The 24,916-nt window shown below is 32.8% G+C and overlaps 1 protein-coding gene across 1 annotated transcript; it reads left to right on the forward strand.

Moving 5' to 3' along the window:
- Nucleotides 1-283: 283 nt before the first annotated feature.
- On the forward strand, nt 284-23,000 carry LOC147074022 (G protein-coupled receptor Mth2-like). The gene is made up of 7 exons (XM_085944221.1): nt 284-464; nt 3,232-3,423; nt 4,166-4,244; nt 9,063-9,256; nt 14,093-14,261; nt 15,478-15,663; nt 22,826-23,000. Exons 1-7 carry the CDS (start codon nt 284-286, stop codon nt 22,998-23,000), a joined length of 1,176 nt encoding a protein of 391 aa, XP_085800347.1.
- The last annotated feature ends 1,916 nt before the right edge of the window (nt 23,001-24,916 follow it).

The following is a 24,916-nucleotide window of genomic DNA, read 5'->3' on the forward strand; positions in this document are numbered from 1 at the left end:
CAGAGCTCATTTATTAAGGATCAGGACCGATTAAATATTTAAATTACAATATAATTTAAAATAACTGTTCACTACCAGACAGCTTCATCTACTCGAATAGTAAATTATACGATTATTAATTACTATACTAGTTGTATTGCATTACCCGATCATTTTGACAGCTTCGATAATTAGGTATAATTCAAAAACCACGACATTGTTTTCCTAATATTTTTATGTTTTTTTTTAACAGAATGGCAGCCTCTTCATCCCGAATCTATATAAAAACGAAATATTCGGCCAGATGGAATACTGCATAGACGCCTGGGCCAAAGATCCTGCTTTTGATTATTATGACAATGAGACTTTTGACAATGAATGGACCACCAGATACCTGGCTTTAGTGTGCTTTGAAGAAGACCCATTATTTTATAACAACGAGGCTTTAAATACATGGATAATACTGCATGATATTATACGCATAGGTAAGTCATTATTGTTGTTCAGGTCATATCCAATGTTTAGTGCACTCTGCAATTGGAATTTATTAAAAATTAATAGGTGAGGTGTGGTGTATTTACTCAATTTAGTAGTATTGAATACCAAAACTACCAAAGAATAGATCCCGTGAATATGGTGTACATATACAAGGTACTATCAAATATTATGTTTTTTCGATTATAGCCATATTCCGAGACTTTTGAGAGCTCAGTTAAGTAGGGAACCATAACTAAACAATTTAAGCACGGACCTGCGCAGAAGCACACTTACTTTCGTGCGCATACAGTAGGTACGTAAACACTGCGTCTGTGAGCGTAAACGCTGGGTCTGTGTGTGAAAAGTCTGCTTTCCTCGATACAATAGTATATTTACAGTTGTACAATGAATACCCCATCTCGATCGGGGTCATTACAAAAAACCTTTACAAATAGTCCAGTCAATCTGTACCAGCGAACTCAGAAATAATGGGAACTGAAATACACAACGGGTAAGGCGATAGCAAGTTACCGACTCGAGTAAGGAAGAATCCGGATTAAACTTACACACGTGTCTAGAATACGTTTTACGTCGAATATTGAAAACTGCTCTCGGTTTATGCATTTACGCTCATTTAATGTTGGTGTATTACAGACACTATTGCACGTGCATAATGCGTGCTTCATTTTCGTAGGACACTCACACATTCAAAAGCCTGCTTCACCATGCGGTGTATTGAATATAGCGTATCGGTATTCTATTTATTATCTGTTCTGTGATCTGTACTTTTTGGTTGCAAAAGGTGGAGTAGAAGATTTTTTTCCCTACTTGTATATATTATAATGAGTAAGAAAAAAACGAGTTTGCTAATTCGGATGACTTCAGCACAAATTTTGGCGGGCAAAAAACCGCAAAATTTTGGGGTTTTATTTGGTTTTTCGCTTATATCTCAAAAACGGTCCAAAACGGTTAAAAACGGACCGTTTATGAGATATTTGCTGTTGAAAACAGTAGATAATATGTATTCGAAAACACGCGTTTTAGTAAAAATCAAACATTAATGAAAAGATATACCATTTTAAACTTAAGATCTTGTAAATAAACAGTTTGGGGTTACAAACTAGACTTTATGGTCAGACTACGACCGACCGTTTTTGTGATATAAGCGAAAAACCAAAAAAAATCCTAAAATTTTGCGGTTTTTTGCCCACCAAAAGTTGTGCCGAAGTCATCCGAATTGGCAAACTCGTTTTTTTCTTACTGATTATCATATTATATACAAGTAGGAAAAAAATCTTCTACCCCAGCTTTTGCAACCATAACGTATTTTTCGGTCTAATTTGACTGGACTAAAAGACAAGCAGGAGAAATTATTGTTTTTAAAGTGACGTAATATGTAAAAGTTATGAAAAAACAGTACAATTATAATGATAGGTAGATATATATTTTTATAGAAAATGATTTTCACAGTATGTGTTTTTACAACAAATTTAATAAAAATACAAATTAAAAGACATTGTTTGTAAATTATAAAAAATGTTATGGGGTTATCGATATATTGCATTATGATGTATAGGTACTGTTCACTTCTAATTATCAAGTCATAATTTGTGTTTTCCTTATTATTTTATTAATAAATACCTGCAGCAATATAATCAGTTAATGTGGGTTGATTGATTTATTTTCTTCCAAACTCAATAGTTACACAATATTAATCAACCTAACTACAATAATAATTAAGAGGTGAAATTATTTAAATTTATTTTTCTATTGTTAATTATCGACTTCTAAGTGAATTACTGAGAATAGAATTGTTATAAGTATATTAAAAACCTAGTTTTGCTGGATTTGTTTTCTCAAAAAATGACAACACAGAAATCTTCTACACGCACATACAGCGACTTCCTGTTATCGCCGAGATCTTGTTCTAGACAGTAGTTTAATAATCATTCATATTGAAAGTAGCTTTATGATTTGCTACGTGTAATGCGGGCTGTTCCTTTCTTAGTCGCTCCCGTACTGCCCGAAAACAATCGAACAACCAAAAGTTAACGTTTATGTTGTCGTACTCATACCAATGTGGTTTTAGTACAATAACTTTACCAAACCTTCATACGATACACACAGTGGCGTCCCTAGCCAAAATGCCGCCCTTAATCAGAAATAGAGAGCCGCCCCCTTTCATTTTTAATTTCTAATTGTATGCAAAGTTGTTTCGTATAAACCTAGCTATTTTAATCTTAAATAGACAAATGCAACAGAAATCTTGGGAAAATTACATACTTTTACATTTCTAAGTAATCCACTTTCAAACAGTATTTTTAGGTACATGGAGGTCTGCGGCACTGATAAGTTTAAAGGCCCACTATTTTTTTGAACACTAAAATATCGGTTCTTTAAGATTAGATTAAGATTCTTCTTAAATTCTTGTAGATGCGAAGTACCCGAGCAGAGGGATTCAGAGAGCGGCCGAAAATCCGAAAAATACATTTATATTCAATTACGTAAATTGAAGCATATGTTGAAATATACGAAGTTGCCTACTGCCGAAGAGCGACACTTGTTGCACACGACGTAGCAAAATCTCGTGCAAAAGTTTCATAATTCGATTTCGCGAAGGGAAACATATTCGTCAGAATTCTCAACCCCAAACTGGATCCCTAATACTTTAAACAAGTATACTGTATTGTTTCTCGTCTTAGTTAAAATGTACATATACAAACCTCCTAAAGAATGCCATGATTATTCAATACCAATGTATTTTTATTGTTACAGGACTGATGATCATCTGCACACTGTTCCTGATCGCAACCTTCTTGGTATACGCTGTAATCCCAGAGCTGCAGAACCTCCACGGAAAGGCGCTCATGTCATACGTCTGTGGGCTGGCTGTGCGGAATATCATTTCAACAACCCAGTCCATGATTTTGTTCAATATGGATTATAGCAAGATTATAGCCAAGACGTGTTATGTACATTTCGGTAAACCACTTAATCTATACTCGTGATCAAGCCCTCCGCATGAGCCGATTTTAGTGAATAATGTTTTACCAAGTGCATAGCCAACATGCCAGTGTTGCCATAATATAATTTATAAAAACATCGCTTGTAAAATTATAACATTGGAATAAATATTCCATATCTGGCAACACTAGGACACACACACTGTCACACATATTTTCGAATAACCCAGGAAAGGGTCGCGGAGGAAGCGTGAAGGGGGCGAGGCAAGTGCGTGTAAAAGTTCGTCATGTTTAGAAAGACAAACACATGCAATAGCTCTATCTATATTTTTCTATAATCTAAGCTCGTAATATAATATTATACTGTGCACCAGCATTACATTTAGTATAGACCAGTGATTCCCAATCAGCTTTCTCGTCATGTTCCGTCAAAGGTTACAAAAATATATCTAAGCGAATTCCTACTTAGCCGACACATAGTTAATAAGTTCCAAGAAGGAAAATCACAAAAAATACGCATAAAAAGTAGACATTGACATACGTAAGTTAAGTTCCTACCTTAAACATATTATTATGGACTCAAAATGCAGCCTCTTACTATTTTTAGTTCGATTTTTTTGTACATTTATTACATCCTACTCCATTATTATTATTATGTCTCTCGGTTGTTTAATCCATTGGACAAGATTAAATGGGTGCTTATCTTATTGCTGTTTCAATGGTTCTTTTTGATTTCTATGTTTCAGGTTTCATCTATTATTTTTCTTCTTTGCTGAGCTTCTTCAACTTGAATGTCATGTGCTTTGATATATGGTGGACGTTCAAGTAAGTATCATTCAACTTTTATCAACCGACAAGCAAGTCGCTTTTGTGACTGGCCTGGACCAAGGTTTTATAACTGGACTATTTTTATTATTTTATGTTTACGTAACAAACTTTAATGCATATTATGCGCTGATGAGCAGGTATTAAAAGGCCAATAGTTAAAATTTGTCGAAATTAGTATGTCACCTCGTAGCACAGTGGATAATGCGCGGACTGGAGCGTAAACACAAGAGATGCAGGTTCGATTCCTGCCGGATGTCTTACTTTTTTCAAAAAGATTTTTTCTATTGGTTATACCTAATATATTTTCTCATAGGTGTTTTTCAAAATTATGTATGTTCATATTATGTACGATAGAGACGTTACTAATATAAAAAAATAAATATTATTCTCTAACACGTGCTTAAGTTTATACCATATTTCAATACACGCAGGATCCGATGCTTGTTAGTAGGACGGTCAAACAAGTACCGATCTCAGAGTAATAATATAAAGAAGTCGGTATTGTTCGGCAAAATGAAGCCGTGTTTTTTGCATATAACGTACAGTGTAATCTCAATTTTATTATTATTAACTTAACTATGAAAAGTTATACCATCATGTTGCTTCTCAGTATGGCTACAAAATTTAAACACAACATAGTTAACCATATTTATGTTCTACTCAATTAACTAGAAATAATTACCACTTACTTTATATTTGACACAAAGAAAGCAGCAGCAGCACGTGCTCGCAGTTTTTAAATAACCGTAGTCATTCAAGTCAATATTTACCGGCGACCATCTGCAGCGCGCAGATCGCTTTTGTAGCACCGCTGCAGCGTGATGGAGGGCCGGCCACAATGACGTAACCTTTGAGGCTGTGCTACAAGGGTACGAAGTGTCGCACTCTTTGGTGGCATCCGTAACACATGTCCCAACCACGTACCTAAAACGTCTCTTCGTGATTACCTTAATCACTGAAGGCTGCTGTGTCTGCTCACGAACTCGGGTGTTTGTAACGCGGTCGTACTTCGCACTACTCAATAAAAGTGTTATTTGAGCAACGTAAAGACGATCCCGACTAAACATAAAAAAAACTAATTTTATTGTTGGTACTGCTATCGGTCTTATATTTCCACGATTGATTCTTTGCGGACAGCTTCCTGATAGAAATGCAAAAAAACATGGATGTCGTTGATCTAATTTACGAGTTACTATGTGATAAATGCCAATACTGCAAAACACGTCACTATAATATTATTATGTTATTACACCACCGGATTCTGGATGTATCGATTGTACGTAACGCGACGTCATTCTATCGCGGGATGCAAATTCGTAGACCGCGGTAGATTTGATAAGGCTGCAGGCTGCAGAGCCTCGCGAAGAGCGATTTACGATGAATGGATGTTGTCCTATTAGGTCCATACTCTGAGTCCAAATACACTTTGAAAAACAACATTTGAATTTTTTGCTAGACCCGGGGGATTCGAACCAGGGACGTCGACATTATAAGCCTAACCCATAGCCGCTCAGCCATCGTGGGCGTATATATATAATATTATGTAAAAATTACATGTATTGGCTTTCTTAAATAAAATATATTTCTTTAAATTACAAATTATTTATTTTAATCAATTTATGAAACTGATTTGATTTTTCTGATTAAAATTATTTAATGTGAACAATATGACTGCATATGTTTAATAATATCCGATAATCTGGCTTGATGCTTTGTGATAATGCGATACATAGGTCGGGTTTTAAATTTAAGGGGCCAAGTGTGTACAAGATTTTTTGTGTTTTCCTTTAAAGTAGCAACTATGAAAATTATTAATGAACTGCATTTTAAAATGAAAACGATTTTATAATAAAATGATATAAACAAAATATTGTCTCCCTCTTTCGTATTGCATTGTCTGTGAAAAAACAATCAATATTGAACGCACGTATTTTTTTTTGTTGATATTTATGTTCAGATCAGATATATTTGATAAAATGCACAGATTTTTGAAACACGTATAAAACATCAAACATAATAATTATAATTGAAAGTAGTTATGCACAAGGCAGCCAAGCCACAATTTTGAAAAAAATGAGTTATTGTGATTTCCATAATCTCAGACGTTTGTTTTACGTTCTGCACAAATCAGCCAAGCTGCTATCATACAAACATCTCATATAAATGCGTTTTAAAGATTTTGTAAATCGCAGAATATGACATTTTCGATTTGCATAAAGCAACCAAGCTGCTGTCATACAAAAATGTCATATAAATGCGTTCTAAAAATATGCAATATTCGTTCTGCAAAAAGCAGCCAAATGATAATATTATGTACTTAGGAATTTTTTTTAAATTGTGACTGTAAGGTGTGTTTTTCTACATTCAATTAATAAACATTATTTTCTCAATTACATTAAGTATATGTTTTTCATTTTATTATATTTAATATAATATACAGATTTTTCATATAAAAAATAGTGCCAGGCAGCTAAATATTGATGTATAATTTACAAGTTTTTCGAATTATTTTCAGAATTTTGAAATTCCTATAATAATTTAGTAACTTATAAGGCTATTTTTAAAGAAAATAATCAAAAATAAAGACTTTTCTTACAAAAATAAGAGATGGCTGCATTCTGCAGAATGCACATTCTAAAAAAAATCATTTTACTCAAAACACCTGGACTGCTAAAACACAAAAATTTCATAGATTATATGCTTTTATCTCTTCAAAAGTTATACAACATCATATATATATATAATATCTATCATTCAAAAGGTATACACAGTATACAGAGGCTTTGCTGATTCAAAGAAACACAATTTACATAAAAGTGCTTCTATCTCTGTTTGAGGTTTGTGTGGCTCGGCTGCTTTGTGCATAACTACGCTCAATTGTCAGCTATTTATATATTAAATGATATGTTATATGCTAATTAATAATATAAAATACTAAATTAAAATCAGTAATTCAATAGACCATAGCTTCATGGAATCTACAGCTTTTTATATTTTTATGACCCGACATTCAGAAAAAAAGGCGGATCATGATCCGCCATAGCAATAGGAAATCGAAAAAATCCCGTACGAATTTCTTACTTTTTGTGTAATGTAAAATTATATAATTACTAGCAACGCTAGCTGGCAACAGCCAGCTGCCTCGCTAGGTCTTGCAGACAGCTTAGCGTCTTAATGACATGGTGTTGGATTTTTGGTTGTTGTTATTACGATCCAATATTTGCTTGATATTGATGATATAAATTTAAGGCAAATTTTTCTTAAAGTTTTATGTGCAGCAAACGTTTTTATGAAATACATTTTTGTTTGTATTCGTGTATGTACCAACCTCATTGCACCCACAAGGGGGGGGGGGGCTGACAGGGCTCTAGTCTAGGGGCCCGGCGTGGCGGGTCAAGCAGATATTTAAGAAAAACACACATCACAAATTTGCTCTAATATTAGGTAAAAAAAGTCGCCTGCTGCGCTATTTCACAAGAGACGATTTTACATTTAAAAAATGAGGTCGATAGATGCATTTTGATTGTTTTATATTGATACTTGACAACTATATCATTCAAGTAGATGTATTAAAACTACAAAAATCCCTAAAAATAAACTGAAGGCCTTACTTTTACACAATTTTGAAAACGCTTCTGTTGTTTGTCATACATGCCATTAAACATAGCGATAAGTAGGGGGGCCCGCCAAAGATCCTGGCCGCGGGGCGCATTTTAGGATGTGGGGGCCATGACCTACCTTATTTAGTCAAATAAAAATATACCAACTTGATAGGTATTAGATTTTGTGTAACAATTATTAGACATTGGATACCTATGTAAACAATGAAAAGTTATTTTTTTATTCTTTGCATACAAATGTGAAGGAAGGAAGAGAATTTAAAAAAAAATATTTTATATAAAAAGAATAGGTATGTATGTATTTATGTCGTTTGACAATATTATTTTTGGTATTTTAATACTTTCAATTTGTAAAAAAGTAGCCTGTTTACAAAAAAAAACAATGCAAATAAGACAAAAAAATTGTAAATAAACAATTGAAATTTATGGTTTTATTTTATTTTTATCGTGGGGGCCTCAAAATCAGACGTTGCATCGGGCCTTCACTACCCTAAACGTGCCACTGCATCCACCAATTACGAAAAGATTTTTGTTGCAATTCGTATCGTAATGTTGTACTCTCTCTAATTTTAATTAACTGCTCTTGAGATGTCATCGAAAGGTGATCGATTAAAAAAAATCAGCCAATGGGTTCCTGATACATTGAAATTCTTCATTAGGGCTAGGAAGATCTATAAATTGGTTATAAAATTTCGTCTCATTTTTTTTTTAATGTATACACATAAGACTTTTAGTGTGTTCCACATTTAAGTAGATAATTTCAAAATTATCGTGTGATTTAAATAGATAAGTTAGTATTTATTTGTTTATATTTAATAAAATGTATGCATACGATGGCCGAGTAGTTACACGTAAGGCCCATAATGTCGCGTGTTCTTACACAGAGTATGGACCTAATACTGAGGACTAACAAATAAGACGCTGAAATTTTAACTGAAGATTCCTTGGCAACAATTTGGTTTAAGTCGCGAGATATGAATATTTGAAGTTTCCCATAAATTATGTATTACAGAGGAAGAAACAATGCAATATAATTAAATATACAATTTGAATTTATGGACATACGAGTAGGTTCAATCTTCATTTTACATTCCCTAACGGTAATGAAATCACAAATTTGTGACATTATCGACGTCAAAAATATCTCGATTTGAATGCAAATTTCACAATGCATTATAACTATTTTTTTTCGCAGAGACTTCCAAGAGTTCCAGTCTCGAAGAAGCCGAACGCGCCCATCGGAAAGACGTCGCATAGTATTTTACTGCCTCTATGCCTGGGGATCTCCCGTCACCTTGACGGGAATTTGCGCAGTGATGGAATTCTACCCAGATATCCCTGATTTTTTTTTGAAACCCGGTATTACTGAAAATTGGTGCTGGTTTTCGGGTAAGCTATCAAATATTCTAGATATATTGCATTATTATGGACCAGAACGGAATCAATCCAGTTTAAAATAGATCAATAATTCTCTACGTATATTATAACTAGGTACATATTTGAATTATTAGTTTGCCACCTCTGAACAGTTAGAATTATATAATTATCCCTTCGGAGGATTTATTTGCGTCGTGATACTTCCAAGAATACAGGCCTAATATTACTAGCGATCGAAATGGAAAAGTTTACGAACCGGAGCGTTCGACAATTTTCTGAAGATATATCAAATTTTATGTGAAATTTATAAAAATAAGTGAAAGATTTTTTGATATATAACCTACCTCCGGTGCTCTCCGGTCCATTTCAAGTCCTGCATAATACACCGGCAGCTCGAAGATCCAACCCGATTTAACGATAGTCGTGAGCAATCGTCAACTTTCAATAGCAATTACATGTAACGATTCAGCGACCAAATCAAACCCAGTCGTTTATATTCATCAGCCACTTTTTTATATATTTTATTACATGATTTTTTAATGGTTTTTGTTTTCACTATTCACTTTTACTAATTTTTTACTAATATGTTTACAAAATAAAATATTCTATTTGTAGATCTTGTTATATAATGATATTTTGTATTTTGTAATATTATATTAAAAATTACATAATCTAAGAGAAGAAGAAACGTACAGTAGCGTGGGTTTTCGGGCACTCTCTTTTCTTTGGCGAGTCACACGAGTTGAACTCCCGAATCCAATATGGATTCGGTGGCTGTAATATAGATTAATTATTGTCATGTCATGTCACGGGCGCCAGCTAGGTTTACTTAAGAGCGGGTATAACAGAATCAATGTGATTCATATTTTAGTCGAGCAGAGTCCACAGAATGAAGAATAAATCAAATTTACAACAAAATACCTGGTCATCGAAGATTTTATTTTAAAAACATAATAATAATTATTGCCGGTAGAGCAATTCATTGCAATGATTTATTAGGTACCGCCAACGCTGTTCGCCGGCCGGCCGAATGAAAACAATGTGAAAAATAATAAAAGTATATGGGGCGCCTGCACGATAATATTTATTTTTAGGCGTTATAAATTATTTCGTGCATTGGCTTTACTCAACCAACAAAATACAATAATGGTACCTACCTATTGTTTCACTAGTACATATTATAAAAGTAAAGTTGCGTTACTAGTTTGTAAAAGTGTCAGACTAAACTCGGGTACATCATTAGATATATTCTAAGTTTCAAAATTTCATCACAATCGGATGAATGGCATAAGAACGCATACAAATAGAAGAAGAAAAAGATGGTTGTACTGATTCAAAAACCTTTGCGAGCGTGCGCACAATAACTGGTCAAAATTTCATCACAATCGGATGAATGGCATAAGAACGCATACAAATAGAAGAAGAAAAAGATGGTTGTACTAATTCAGAAACTTTTGCGGGCGTGAACACAACACTTGATCAAATTTTCATTGCAATCGGATGAATGGTATAGGAACGCATACGAATAGAAAAAGAAGAAGATGGTTGTACTAATTCAGAACCCTTCGCGGGCGTGCTCACAACAACTGGTCAAAATTTCATCGCACTCGGATGAATGGTATAAGAACGCATACAAATAGAAGAAGATAGAATGGAAGAAAAAGAAAATAGTTGTATCAATTCAGAAACCTTTGCGGCGTGAGCACAACACTTGATCAAAATTTCATTGCAATCGGATGAATGGTATAGGAACGCATACGAATAGAAGAAGATGGTTGCACTAATTCAGAAACCTTCGCGGGTGTTGGCACAATTACTGACGAAAATTTTATTGCAATCGGATGAATGGAATAGAAACGCATACGAATAAAAGAATATAGAATAGAAGAAGAAGACGAAGAAGATAGTTGTACTAATTCAAAAACCATTGCGGGTGTTACCACAACAACTGACGAAGGTTTCATCGCAATCGGATGAATGGTATAGGGACCATACGAATAAAAGAAGATATAATGAAGAAGAAGAAGAAGATGATGATTTTTCTAATTCAGAAACCTTCATGGGCGTACATACAACCACTTACCAAAATTTCATTGCAATCGGATGAATGGTATAGGAACGTATACGAGACAGACACACAGACAGACAGACATGCAGACAGACAGACATTCATTTTTATATATTAGTATAGCCTATACTCTTACCGCAAGTGCAAGCAATAAGTTTACAAAGTTTTATCGCAATCGGATGAACGGTATGGCTGCGCATTAAATACGAACAAACAAACAAACAAACAAATATTAATTTTTATGTATTCGAAGATATAGTACGCGGACCAAAATTATAGTACAAATAATATAATTATAGTACGGTTGGCAACACTGATGTAGACACTTTCGTGGACCATAGAGTATAGTTGACTGACTTTCCAGCATGCGGTCTTCAAAATAAAACAATTTGTTTGAAAAAAAAGAGTTACTCGGGTGACCACACAAAAATATGAGACCATTTGTTAATTATTTTTATATTGGAGGTCTAACTTTTTTATTCATTTTAGGGTGATGACACCACACCATCTTTAGGTACTTACATATAATTTGTTGGATTGCAATAACTTGAGATGTTATTTTTCATCTCCGTACAATAAAGAAATTACATCACCAATTATTTCGATAAGCTATTCTATAACTCTATGGCAATGACGGCGTTACCTACACAACTTAGCTTGACCATTGAACGGACCCAATGGGAGGGGTGAATGGCTAACAACCATTCCTCTTAAAAAAGTCTGTTAATATAATTTTTCTTAAATAGAATTTTGTATAAATTTTGTTTTCTTTCTTATGCGGTTTTTTAAAATTTATTTTTACCTGTGTAATTTCTTTTGAAATAAGAATATTCCATACCTACGTTAAATCAATTAAGTTCGTCTAGTGCTAGTGTGCAATTAAAAATATTGATGAGATATTCCTGCCTATCAATTTTTCTGTTAACACACTTTGTTTAAGTACATTACATTAGCTGCATATTTAATTAACATAAAAAGTATTTTTCTGTTCTGCATGTATATTGTAGGTAGGTACCTACCTACTTAAGAATACTGTAACTACATAAGTTATGAAAATAACACAAGATCACTATTAGTATATTAATTATTGGTCACCCTATTTTCAAACAAAAAGTCATACAAAAAAGGTCGAAATTGCATATTTTTATTGCAGTGTTATTAAAAACCCTAGTCGGCAAGTATGTCTATTTCATTATTTTTAGAAAAATTGTCATGCTTGTCATTGGAGTAAGAAGGTAACCAATATATTTTTAATATTCTCTTCGAGAGGTAATAATTTACATTATATCTGTTTCACCATGCGCTTATCAAAAATGACGTTTTTGCCCATGCTTACTATAAATAGGTAGTGTACTATAGATACGCCACTTCAATGTATAGAAGTGATTGAAAATTTACTCGAATTTACCATCTTTATTTTGGACTGAAGGTCCCCTTTTTAAAAAATGGTTGGAATCTTGTACTTAGACTTGGGCAAGTACACAAAACATATTACAACAAAATATAATCAGATTACAGAAAACAGAATTAAATGATATTAAGGAAAACTCTAATGTCAAAGAAAAGTTTAATGAAAGATTCAATAAAACCGTAAATCAATGGAATATTTAATATTTAATCACAAGTTTTTTAAAGGCTTGTAAAATATTAATCAGTTAGTATTTAGTTGGAAGAAGTCCATTTGCAATGCAATAAAGAATTGTTCAGCTACACTGACAGCTGGATGTAAAATAATTACTTACAAGATAAACAGAACTTTTTATATAAGTACTTACAACATTTTTAAATTTTCTGTTGAATCATAATATAAACTTGACTGACCAGCTTCAATGATCCATAAAAATTGTACTTGATAGAAATAATACTGAAATGTCATTTTGACATTTCATATTAATTTCCATAGTAGCACGTATATATTAATAATTTAGTTGTTAGGACCCCAGACACCTAGCAACCAATAATAGTGGATTGGATTACGGATTTCTTTCGAAATAACTTTTCATACAAAACAGTATTAACTGAAAATGAATTCAATTCTACTTAAGGATGGCTAAAAGTATTAAAAGAATGCATTGGCATCGTGTTCTGATATATTCTTAAAGTTTAAAATTGTCTAGCTAGTCGGGAAGTTAGTTAAAAATCGATTGCAAGATTTGTATTGGATAAACAACCGCCGGACAAATAAGAATACGACCTAATAAAAACGTTGTAATATTACAAAAACAATAAAATAAGATACTTTAATATTATTATTGACGATTATTTGAAGAAATCCATTAACGAGAGTCACAAATTTATTATTTATAAACATTTAAGTTAATAAACAGTAAATTGTCTTTTGCATATGGGTCGCCAATGTGCAGGATATGCATTGTTGCCAGAATCAAAAATATAGAACTAATATATTATATTACAATACTTGAACCACCGGGTTCGTGACAATCTAAATGTGCTTGACATCTCAAGATGAGAAATTATGGAGGTTACCGACTTTCAACCTCAATTATTAAATTCAACGTTGTGTTTACTCTATTACATATTATTTACAGTTTAATACGTAACTTGTTGGACACATGATAAAAAAAAATATTTTTTCAAATAATAATGGGTTTTAGTAGTATTTCGCTCAAAATGTTTTTTATACGATTTCAATTTAGTGGAGGTCTTTTTTCGACTCCCACTTCAAAACCCAAATAGGGTAATAATGCCAAGAAAGAAGATTATGTTTCTCAAAGGTTTTTCATTGTTTGGTTTATAATAATGATGATATTTTCTTTCAGAAAATGCGGAGTTGATCTACTATAACATTCCTGTTATCATATTGATCGTGTGCAACCTGATTCTATTCGCCATCACCACGTTGAACATAATTCGGGCCGGGCGGGACACGTCTATGCTCAACTTTGACACCAACTCCACTCATTCGGTTTACGAAGAATATAAAAAAAGGTTAAATTTCCATATACCTATTATGGGGACTCAAAATAAAAATTTTGAATTACGTCTGCGAAATGTGTTATATTATTAGTTAATGTAATTGATATGAAAAATAACTTATATAGACCGATTTTATCTACCTATCAATAAATTATTGCACCTGTCCGTATTCTGTCACTAACAGTGATCGCCAAGCGGTCGCTTTCGAGCTACCGAGCTACCGGTAGCTCTCGGGGGCATTTTCGGTAGCTGGCGTAAGATATTTTATCATATTTATAAATTTGCCTCTGAATTTTATTGCTTAACATGAAGACATTGTTTTGTTCTACCTACTTATGTGAATCAACGTTTTCCACTATGAAGGTGGTTAAAAGTAAACATAGAAACAGGCTCACAGATGAACATCTTGATAATTGCATTTGAATGGGAGCAGGGCTCAAAATGGACAGAAATGCACTGTAGCGCCGTTCCTGTACGTGAAATCGGTAAAATTATCGCTCCATCTCGTGGAAAAAATAATTTTCATTTTTCAGTCATTACGCGCCGTGTGCGTCTTCCGCGTCCAAAGTAATAATATCGACGGTCCCTATGTAAACTCGGACATCAACAAAAACGCAATTTTACATGAGAGCTATTTGAAGTAAAATTTGTTTGTTTTCTACTGAAATTTTATGTTTTTATTACTAGGCACCTGGAATTCAGTGAGTATTATAAATACTATTCACAGTTTACTTACGCATTATTACATTATCTCTAAGTTGTCCGGCTGTACGTCGACTTTCACACATTCATCAATGAGACATGCACACATTATCTCACTTTACGTGGGAAAGAAGTCATAATTATTAGCAACTATAATAATTATCACTATAATCATCATAATTTGAACTATCTAGAGCAGGGTTTCCCAAACTTTTTCTGCAATGGAACACTTCACAAACCCGGAAATTTGAACAGAACAATGCCAACCGTTCTGCCAATATTTTTTCAATTTTGTATTAGTACATTGTTGACTAAAGGTTTCTGTATTATTTCATGAAGTAAAGGTGGGGAGGCGCCAAGATTAGATTTTTTTAAAAGGGAGGTGAAGTAACATAAAGTTTGGAAACCACTGGTGTAGGTGAAGGTCTTTATGCAAAACTCAACATAAAGAGCCGTATGAGAGGCGAAGAGCAATGAATATAATATCTACTGTATTATTATGACCAATTTATTTTATCTTTTATAGGTGCAAGCGTTACTTCAAACTGTCTGTGGCAATGGGAATAAACTGGGGATTTTCATACTTCATCTGCTTGTCGTCTAGTGAACCTTATGTACGGATTATCGGCGGCGTGTTCGACTTCATTCACATACTATTCATCTTTATTATTTTCGTGTGGACAAGGAAAGTGAAAGAACTCATCATCAAAAGGTAAATAATAATAATGTATACCTCCTAAATTAACTTAAATTTGCTCCCAAGCGACGTATATGGGGTATTGAGTGGTGGGCAGTGCCTATCTCGGGAAGATTCACAGATTGAGCAACAGGACAAATTGGATGCGCTCTTTTGCACATACAGTGAAACCCCGACTCTACGGTTTTCAAGGGACCCTAAAAAAACGATAAATGCCGGATATATATAAAAAAAAATATTTATTTATTAGACCTTTTTTATAACATAGGGTAAGAGGTACAATGATGGGCCAGTTAAGCGAATGGCTTGCTTTGATCGGTCAGAACAAGCTTATTAATGCGGTTTTATTGAAATGCATTTTTTTTTCGTTTTTACAAAGCATGTATATTGATATATATGTGTACATTGTTTATAACAACAAACATGGTTATTACAAAAAATATAAAAGAAAAAAAAATCGCAAAAAGTACAGTGATGGGCCACACTCAGATAGTGATCGGCCACTTTCCAGACAGTGATGGGCCACCCGCCTTTTTTTGAATAAATTAAACAACTAAGGCTTACTTTTCAATAAAATATTGAATCAAAGTATCTAATCTTATGATATAATCAACAAACATACTCCTTTATCTCACCGTTGATGTAATAAAAGAGGATAGAGTGACAGAGAGTGGATTCTAAGGTCTTAGAAAATTATTGACCTGTCTGTTGAATACTTCATCCCCTGAGTCACTAAATAAAACATCAATCTCAATTGGGACATTGACCTGCTGAGATTTTGGAACGCAATTTGAATGGAAGCTATCTTTATACACTGAACATTCTAATTTATTAAGATGTTTTATTATTATTTCACAAATCGCACAATGATTTTGGCCACCATTTTTTAAACTTTATTATTTTTGTTTGCCTCTACTTTCAATTTCCTCATTAAAATGTGCTGTTTTTGCCTTTATTTTTTTATCTTCCTCTGCACTTTTCTTGTTTTCTATTTTTTGGTCTTAAATATCTCTATATTTTTGCAAAGTGATGGCGAATGGAACTCTTTGTAAAAAATGTTTATCGTTTATTTTTGGTATCTGAGGCCATGATGTTTGTTTTAGATAATGTTTGAATTAGAACTGTAGATATTATATTTACCATATTTTCATTTATTTCTTCCATGCGTTCAGTATCTATTGCCATGTTGCATTCTCTCTCGGCACTGACACATTATATACATTTAATTGGGTTATATTTTCTATGCTCTAGCTGTTGTCAGATAATGACTTAATTTGATTAAGTTTTTCCGCAGTCTATAAGTATGGTATAAAAAATGTTTTATCTATTTACCTCCGCTAGTATTTTGAATATTTTCAAGGTTTTCTTCTGTTTAAATGCCCACTACATCGTAAAATCTTTAAGGATGAAAACAGCATTTTGCGATATTTTGCAGCTTTAACTGGAGGGAAAACAGTTATATCTATAGGCTGAAGAATACTAGGTGCATTAGGATTATAGTGTCATAAGATGTATTTCAAATAAAATTTTAGACAAAGCTCACTAACTTGGTAGATAAGATGTGGCTTATGCCTTTCGATAAATAATATAGGAAACTCTATACCCACAGTAACCACAGAAAATATTTCCAATATATAGATCGTGGCACTCCGATTTTTTTTTGCAACTTCACATAGTCATTCCCCATTTTTATAAAAGTATGCAACAGCATCATCTATAGTTTTAACATCATATTTTAAACTTAAATTATTCAATATTTTGATATTTTGAAAGAAATGGGAAGTTAAATGTTTCTAAATACAGTGATGGGCCAGTACAAATTCAGTGATCGGCCACGTAGCCAACGACTGTTTAAAATTAAAAAAACATAAAAATAAAAACGGTAGGTACCATAGTGCATTATAAATATTGTATTTAGCATAAAAAAGTTAATTAAAAGTAAAAAACCATTTTTTCAGTCATGGGCCAGCCCGGCCCATCATACAACTGCTACATATATTTAGTGCAGTAAATGGCCACCCAGCTAGATGTGTCATTTTAATTCAAAATAGTCGTAGACTTAACATAATTATATGTTTGAATATCCAGCATAACGATTATTAAATAAAAAGTATAATTAGTAATATAGTTAAAGAGATCTTACCCTCCAAAGTATGTTATTTCCTTAACAAAAAGTTAAGCAATTGTCAGACAAAATGCAAAACGTGTGACTTGGTATACAAAATGGTCACTTATATGGTCAGTCCTGCTACCTATACAGGAAATAATGTGCTAGAACCGAAGTATATGATGTTGTGAGTCACATATAGGAACAAATACCAATAACTTAGGTTTTTAAATAGCTATTTTTTGTGTTTTACTGCTGAGTGGCCCATCACTGGAGGGTGGCCCACGATTGTACCTCTTACCCTATGTACATGTACATTATTACATTATGTATTACATACATATACGTTATACATTCATTTAAAAAAAATCCTTAATATAGGCCACGCGTTCTACAGAGACATTGTACGCTAAAAACGATTTGCAGTAGTGTTGGTGTCTTTGGTAGTATTGGCACAGAGTGTGCGTGAAGTATTACGGTAAATAAGCATTTTTTATGACTTATTGTTTTAATAAAATATGGAATAAAAATGCGTACATTAGAACATAGGTACCTATATATTATTTATTTATACTGATAGTTACAATTCAATGAAAACACCGTGTATTATTATTTATTTAGTTGTGATTGGAAATATACAATGTTTTGGAATTTATAAATTAGCCTTAACGATCTCATTATCGTTATTTAACAGATTAGTTTTAAATTTATAGAGAACTAAATTAAAGACAATTATAATACTGGAAATATATAATTTCGTTGGCAATGTCATTTAATTATACATATTATAATCATTAGGACTTCGGAAAACAATTACAAAAGGCATTTTCAACTATAAGTATAATGCTGTTAAAGTAAAATAAATAATAGGAAGAACATAATTTAATTGTGTATTATTATTTATTTAGTTGGGATTGAGAATATACAATGTTTTTGAATGTATGAATTAGCCTTAACGATATACTCTCATAGCCTCAACTATAAGTACACAATATGATACTCTGTTAAAGTAAAATAAATAATAGGAAGAACATAATTTATTGAAGGTAATCGTTAATGTCATCCATTTGAGTCACTGTCTGTGTGCGTATCCGTATCGTCTTCGTCAGAGGTATCTGCGGTGTGGATTATAATCTCACTGGTCAATTCATCCATTCTTATGTCATATTCCAAAAAACTACATTCTTTTCACATTTTTTTCCACATGACCGCAGATATTCCGCCACTGTTCTATAGGTAATTGATTGCAGGCTTCTGCCACCAATCTATCTACAGATGCCATTGTCATTTCAACATTGTTCCTTTCTACATAACCTTTAACAACAGACCATATTATGTTCTCTATGGGATTTAATTTTGGGTGATAAGGAGGTAATCTAAGTACAGAATGCCCGCGTTGATTTAAAATAGCATCTATTTTGTATTTTACATGCCGAGATGTATTCATTAGTATCAAGTTGTAATGCTCCGGTTTGATCATCGTCGATGAGAAAGGTATATTATTATCCTGTAGCCACTGAATTATTTCACCCTTCTTATTATTTGAGGTTGGTGTTGGGTTCAACAGTTTATTGTGATAGGATGCATTATCTATAACAAAAACAGATTCCGGTGATAGGTTAGGAATTAACATTTCTTTTAACCATTTTTCATAATTACTGTATTTCATCTCGTCGTGTTAATCGTCATTTTTTAAACTGGATTTAAATTTTAATAAAGCATTTGGCACAAATCCATTTTCACCGCCAGCATGGATTATAATTAAGCGAGTAGGTACCTTTTGAAATCGGCTTCTTAAAACCAGAATTCGATCCGTCAGAATACGAATATGATGTGGTATGTGTGGAATGTATGTAAGTTTCATACGTAAATATAATAGATTTCCCCTGAACACGATATTCTTTAATTTTTCTTAAATATTCAATTCTTTTGAAAACTATGTAACTTTATTAGATGAGCAGCTTCCGATTGTCTTCTGTTTTTTTCCATCTAAATCCTATATCTTTCATAACTTTACTTAATGACGTAATTCCACCCTTGAAATTAATATTTTCTTTCAACACTACATGAATGTTTCTCAGTGTTGCAACAGTTTTATGATTTTTATGAAAGTCGTGAATACACCGTCGAATTACAGATTTATCAAAGTCATCAATATTATTTTTTTTATTTTTAACTACCCTCTTTTTAGGACTCGAAAAGGTCCCTATTTTTTGTTTTTCTCTTAAAACACGCCAAACCATTCTTAAACTAACTCCTGATGCATCCGAAACTTCTGTCACAACAATAGTTTCACTACACATTTCGTTTTTATTTTTTTATGTATATATATTATATACAACTTCCTTCGTTTGGGCATTAATATTATGATTAATTAAACGGGACATTATAATTCAGTATGAAAAATCATTTCGATAACAATCACTATATGAACACACTGTATACGACTGTAAAGAATGAGTTTATGAAATGTTTATGACCAGTGACTCTCAATAACAATAGAAACTCCGCCCTTTCCTCCCCTGCACTGCACGCCTAACCAATGGGTGAGAATGTAATAATTGCAGGCGGTTCTAAGTAGGGTTTTATTACAGGCCTTAATGCATATACACAAATATCACCAATACAGATGCGAAGCAATTTTACCCTACAACAATGTCTCTTTAGAACGTTTTACCTATACTAAGTTGCTTCTTCGCAGTTTGGCACTTCCATTTTAATAAAGACCCCCAAAGTGACATAGTTTTCTAACCACAGATTCGTCTATATCTTTGGAAGAGAAAAATGATTTTGAACTTAGTGAGACGCGACTGAAAGGTCTGTATGTATCATAAACAATTTTACGAAAAAGAAATGAATAATATTCAACAACAACGGTAAATCGGGATAATATTTATGACGGGACCATATTTAGACGATAGATCGAGGAAAGCGACAAATCGGGGAACGGTTAATGCGGGGTTATTTAACATTGTTCTTATGGGTGTTTGGCGGGACTCTCAAAAATGAACGATCCATATGGAAAAATGATTTATGCGAGAATGGTAGATCGGGGTTCCACTCTAAAATACGAAATGTCATAGGACAATATTTCAGTATTGCCAATATGTACCTAATATTTGCTTCAAATTATAAAATTACAATGGATTTGCAGATGACCGATGATTTACTAATGAGGTCTGAATAATAGTGGCAGGAATGGTTACTTCGACGACGGGACGGGATGACCTAGGGACGTCATTTCGAAAGTAAAATTATTGATACCAGGTATCGGTCAAGAATAATCGTTACTTCAAAGTATGTATCGATACTTTGTGATGTCCCTACCAGCGGCAGCTGGCCTAACATCATATAAGTGCACTGCACTGCTTTCATTGTTATGAAACATCGTTCAACATCGTAAATCATATTTTTTCTTTATTGGTTTTTATACTATCGCTCACTAATTGTAATGCAAACCATAAACTGATGTGCCCATATTGCAAATAGGTGATAATACAGACAATATGCACTGTGTACGCCATCTTTACTTAAATCATTTGTGCGCCAATCTGAGAAAATTACATCATATTGGTATGAGTACAGAGCAATTACAGATTTGAATTATCGGTTTGCTCTTCACGCTTCAAATTATGTTTAGTATCACATTTAGCAATCTCGTATGTAAAATACATGTACAACTAAAAACAATAAAATTGATTATTTTCTAATTTTAAAATGGGTAAGAAATATAATGAAATGTCCGTATATACCTAGGTATGTTAAAATATATTAACTTATGTGTACTCCAATTTAAATCAGTATACTTGGAGGGAAGATAGTATGGCAGTAAAAACCTACAGCATTTCTGGAAAATTAATATTTCATTATCCTGTGTCTTAACTAAACGCAAAATGATGTCAGTTATTTGTAATACTTATGGAAAATGATTGATTCATGAATTCTAGTGATAAACTAATAACGTTAATGCAATTTCACAATGTGCAGTTTTATAATAATTGTGATCATTATTCATACAGTGTACCAAATTGCTAAAGATAATGTATAGGTATACGATTAAGATGGCTTCTGATAAAAGTGGGAGGTGTTTTTCTACTATAAGATAAGAGAAAAAATCGTTACTTAAAACTTAATCAAGAAAGAATTCAGTGACTCGCAACATGTTTTATTAAATAAATGTAAAATATACAGATAGTTTCCCAAATGTCAATAAGACAGTTTAAAAAAGTTATAAATCAGTGCTCGAAATGGACCGGAACGCACCGGAGCGCCGTTCCGGGTCATAAAATCGGCAATATTGTCGTTCTTTCTCGTGAAAAAAATAGTTTTACCATTTGAGTTAGAATGGCCATAAAACAAACAATCTAACACGCTTATTTTTATAAAACACAAATAAAATTAGAATATTTTCAGAAAATTAACGGGCGCTCCGGTTCGTAATATTTCCATTTCGAGGACTGTTATAAATATAGTTTTGCCGAATCAAAAACAACGCCGAATTGATTATGATGATGACCCTCAAAAATTACAATCCAAATAATCACCGGTCACCACTGGTCCCTACAACGACCACCATACCGTACGTATGATATGAGCACGTGCCAGCTCTCGCATCAAAGGTTACTGGGATGGACTGAGTTCCGATAAGTAGGGCTTGGAGGTGTAGTTTTATGGGCGATGTTGAAATATGGATTGCCTTTGTCGTGCTTTCTGATTAGTAAGGTTTGGCAAGACGCGTGCAGGATACCCTCAGCAATCATTTCCAGCACCAATTAAATGAACATTGACAGTACGTTTATTGATTTAATTGAAAATACCCAATATAAAAAGCCTTAGGATTTCACCGCCTAATCTATTGATCACGCTGACTCAAAATTTGGTAGCTTAGAGTAGGTACGGCAAGCGATAGAGTTGTTCGAATCCCACTTGGTCTAAGATCTATTGACGGATTTCTAAGGCTAATTTTAATGTTTTCTTTTTTCAATGAATACTGTTATATAAAATTATTTAAGTAATTAATTTTATTGTATTGTTTAGTGTGATGTAATGATGTCGTAATACTGATTTCAGATACCACCTTATACGATACGGATCGACAGCATCTAATATAACCCGATTCTATGTAACTAAGTCACAATTCGCCACCAGTGAGACGGGTATATCTTTCATGTTGCCGTCTAATGAGAAGCAAACTGGACCGAACGCAGGACACCACGAGACCGGACAAAAGCGAGGTGGGAGATGAAGATGGCGACAATGGAACGAAACGGTGCTGAGAAGAGACGGATGAACCTAACTATTTTTTTTTTCTTTTTCTACAACTTTTTCTTTCATTTTTCTTTTTCTCTCTTTTTTGCTAAACTTTGCAATACACCACTAAAAATTATAGAGGAGAACCCTCTCCCGGCTTTCCTCAATAACCGGTCTAAGTTAAATTAAATCAAATTAAAATCGTACACAGTAAACTCAAACAACCTATAATCCAGATCATTTACTTCAGACGAAGGGGATGAGCAACTGCATATGTGCCCCATAAATAAATAGGAATATCCCAAGTCAAGTCAATGAAAATGTCGTTCTTGGAAACGTAATCTACGAAGATACTATGTTGTGAAGATGACAACATCAATGTTCACTAATTTGTTTTTAATGTTGGATTATCAAAATATGACGATGAGGCGCCGCCCTCTAGGTGCCACCGATTGGAAGCCATGACAGTTTTCTGGACAACAAGCTAACTGAATGACGAATGTCTTGATGCCGCTATATAAGAATGAAACGCACGAAGAAACTGTGCACGTCCGTTACGATTTGAAACAGAAAGTAGACAACCTAATATAGAATGCCTACAGTGCGTTGCCCTAGGATTGGTTTGTCCAAAGCGACATTATGTGAAATGTTCAGAAGACAAAAAACAAAGTTCATTACCTTACATTTCAATTCTTGAAGATCTTTCATATTTATTTATTTTACACAGTGGGAGATACATTATTTATTATAATATATTAAAAGAATAATCCAGCGATATTACTCACTTAATTAAGAAGAATTTGTATTTATTTAACAGCAGATACTGCACTTTAGCAGTAGGAGCGATTGCTCCAGTGCTCGAAATGGAAAATTTCACGAACAGGAACGCTCGACAATTTTCCACAAATGTGTGATATTAGATATAATAATATCTGTAACATTAAAATATCTTTTAGTTTTACATTATGTACTTTGTTCATCATCATCTTCGCCCAATACGCTATCGGCTATAATAATTAGTGGTAACATACAAATATAGAGTCATTTTAGTTTACGAAATCGTTTTCTAAAAAATACATTAATAATTATACAAATATAAATAACTAAACGTATATGAATCTAATTGGAGTGGGAAACATTATTAAAATACATGAAATAATAGACAAACTAATCACAATTTCTCATTGGTTTCGTTAGTAGTTTGAATAAAAGTATGCAACTAAGAGTGGATAGAAATATGAGTGAAGATACTTCGGTTTAAACAAAATACATGCCGCTTTTCTCAAAGCTCTGATTTTTCGTAAATTCGAAATATTTTAATTATGGTAAACTATTTTTTAATCAAATTAAAATCCATCGTATACGATAAAGCAAGGGCATGGTTTTTAATAAATTATTTAAAAAAGTATGTAATACGCAAGATTTACAAATGTAGCATTCTTTATTAAATATGAATCATTTTAAACAACCTCAGAAGTGTAGGTACATATTATTAGAAAAAAAAATATTTACATCATGTGAACATGTAGGATAATTTATTCTAATAGGTTTCCAATGTTATAGAAATTGTTATATACAGGAAATTTTTTCATATATTATTTATCCCATTGGATTCTGATTGATTTATTTAAATATTTTTATTTCGTATTGTACCTTAAACAATACAAAAAATTTTAACATGCATACGATGTTCACGAATATGTATCTATATTAATTATGGAATAATTTGATTTAAGTTATTAAATGTATTATTATATTAATTTAACTATCAAAAACACAGTTCATTCAACCCGAAAAATATCAATATAAAATTAAAACAATAAAAATATATGAGGAAATGATATTTATTTTTTTTGTCACTCAATGTAAAATATTATAATAGATTAGGATAAATAATTATTATCTGGCGAT

The sequence above is a fragment of the Rhyacophila brunnea genome, unplaced genomic scaffold (assembly GCF_057557595.1).
Source record: "Rhyacophila brunnea isolate RB1 unplaced genomic scaffold, BYU_Rbru_1.0 scaffold_17, whole genome shotgun sequence".
Classification (NCBI taxonomy): domain Eukaryota; kingdom Metazoa; phylum Arthropoda; class Insecta; order Trichoptera; family Rhyacophilidae; genus Rhyacophila; species Rhyacophila brunnea.

Bases quoted from the DNA above. Each gene is read 5' to 3' on its own strand.
- LOC147074022 (XM_085944221.1), top strand. From the start codon at position 284: ATGGAATACTGCATAGACGCCTGGGCCAAAGATCCTGCTTTTGATTAT. The intron at 9,257-14,092 runs GTAAGCTATCAA...ATTTTCTTTCAG, and splicing joins AAATTGGTGCTGGTTTTCGG to AAAATGCGGAGTTGATCTAC. The intron at 15,664-22,825 runs GTAAATAATAAT...TACTGATTTCAG, and splicing joins AAAGAACTCATCATCAAAAG to ATACCACCTTATACGATACG.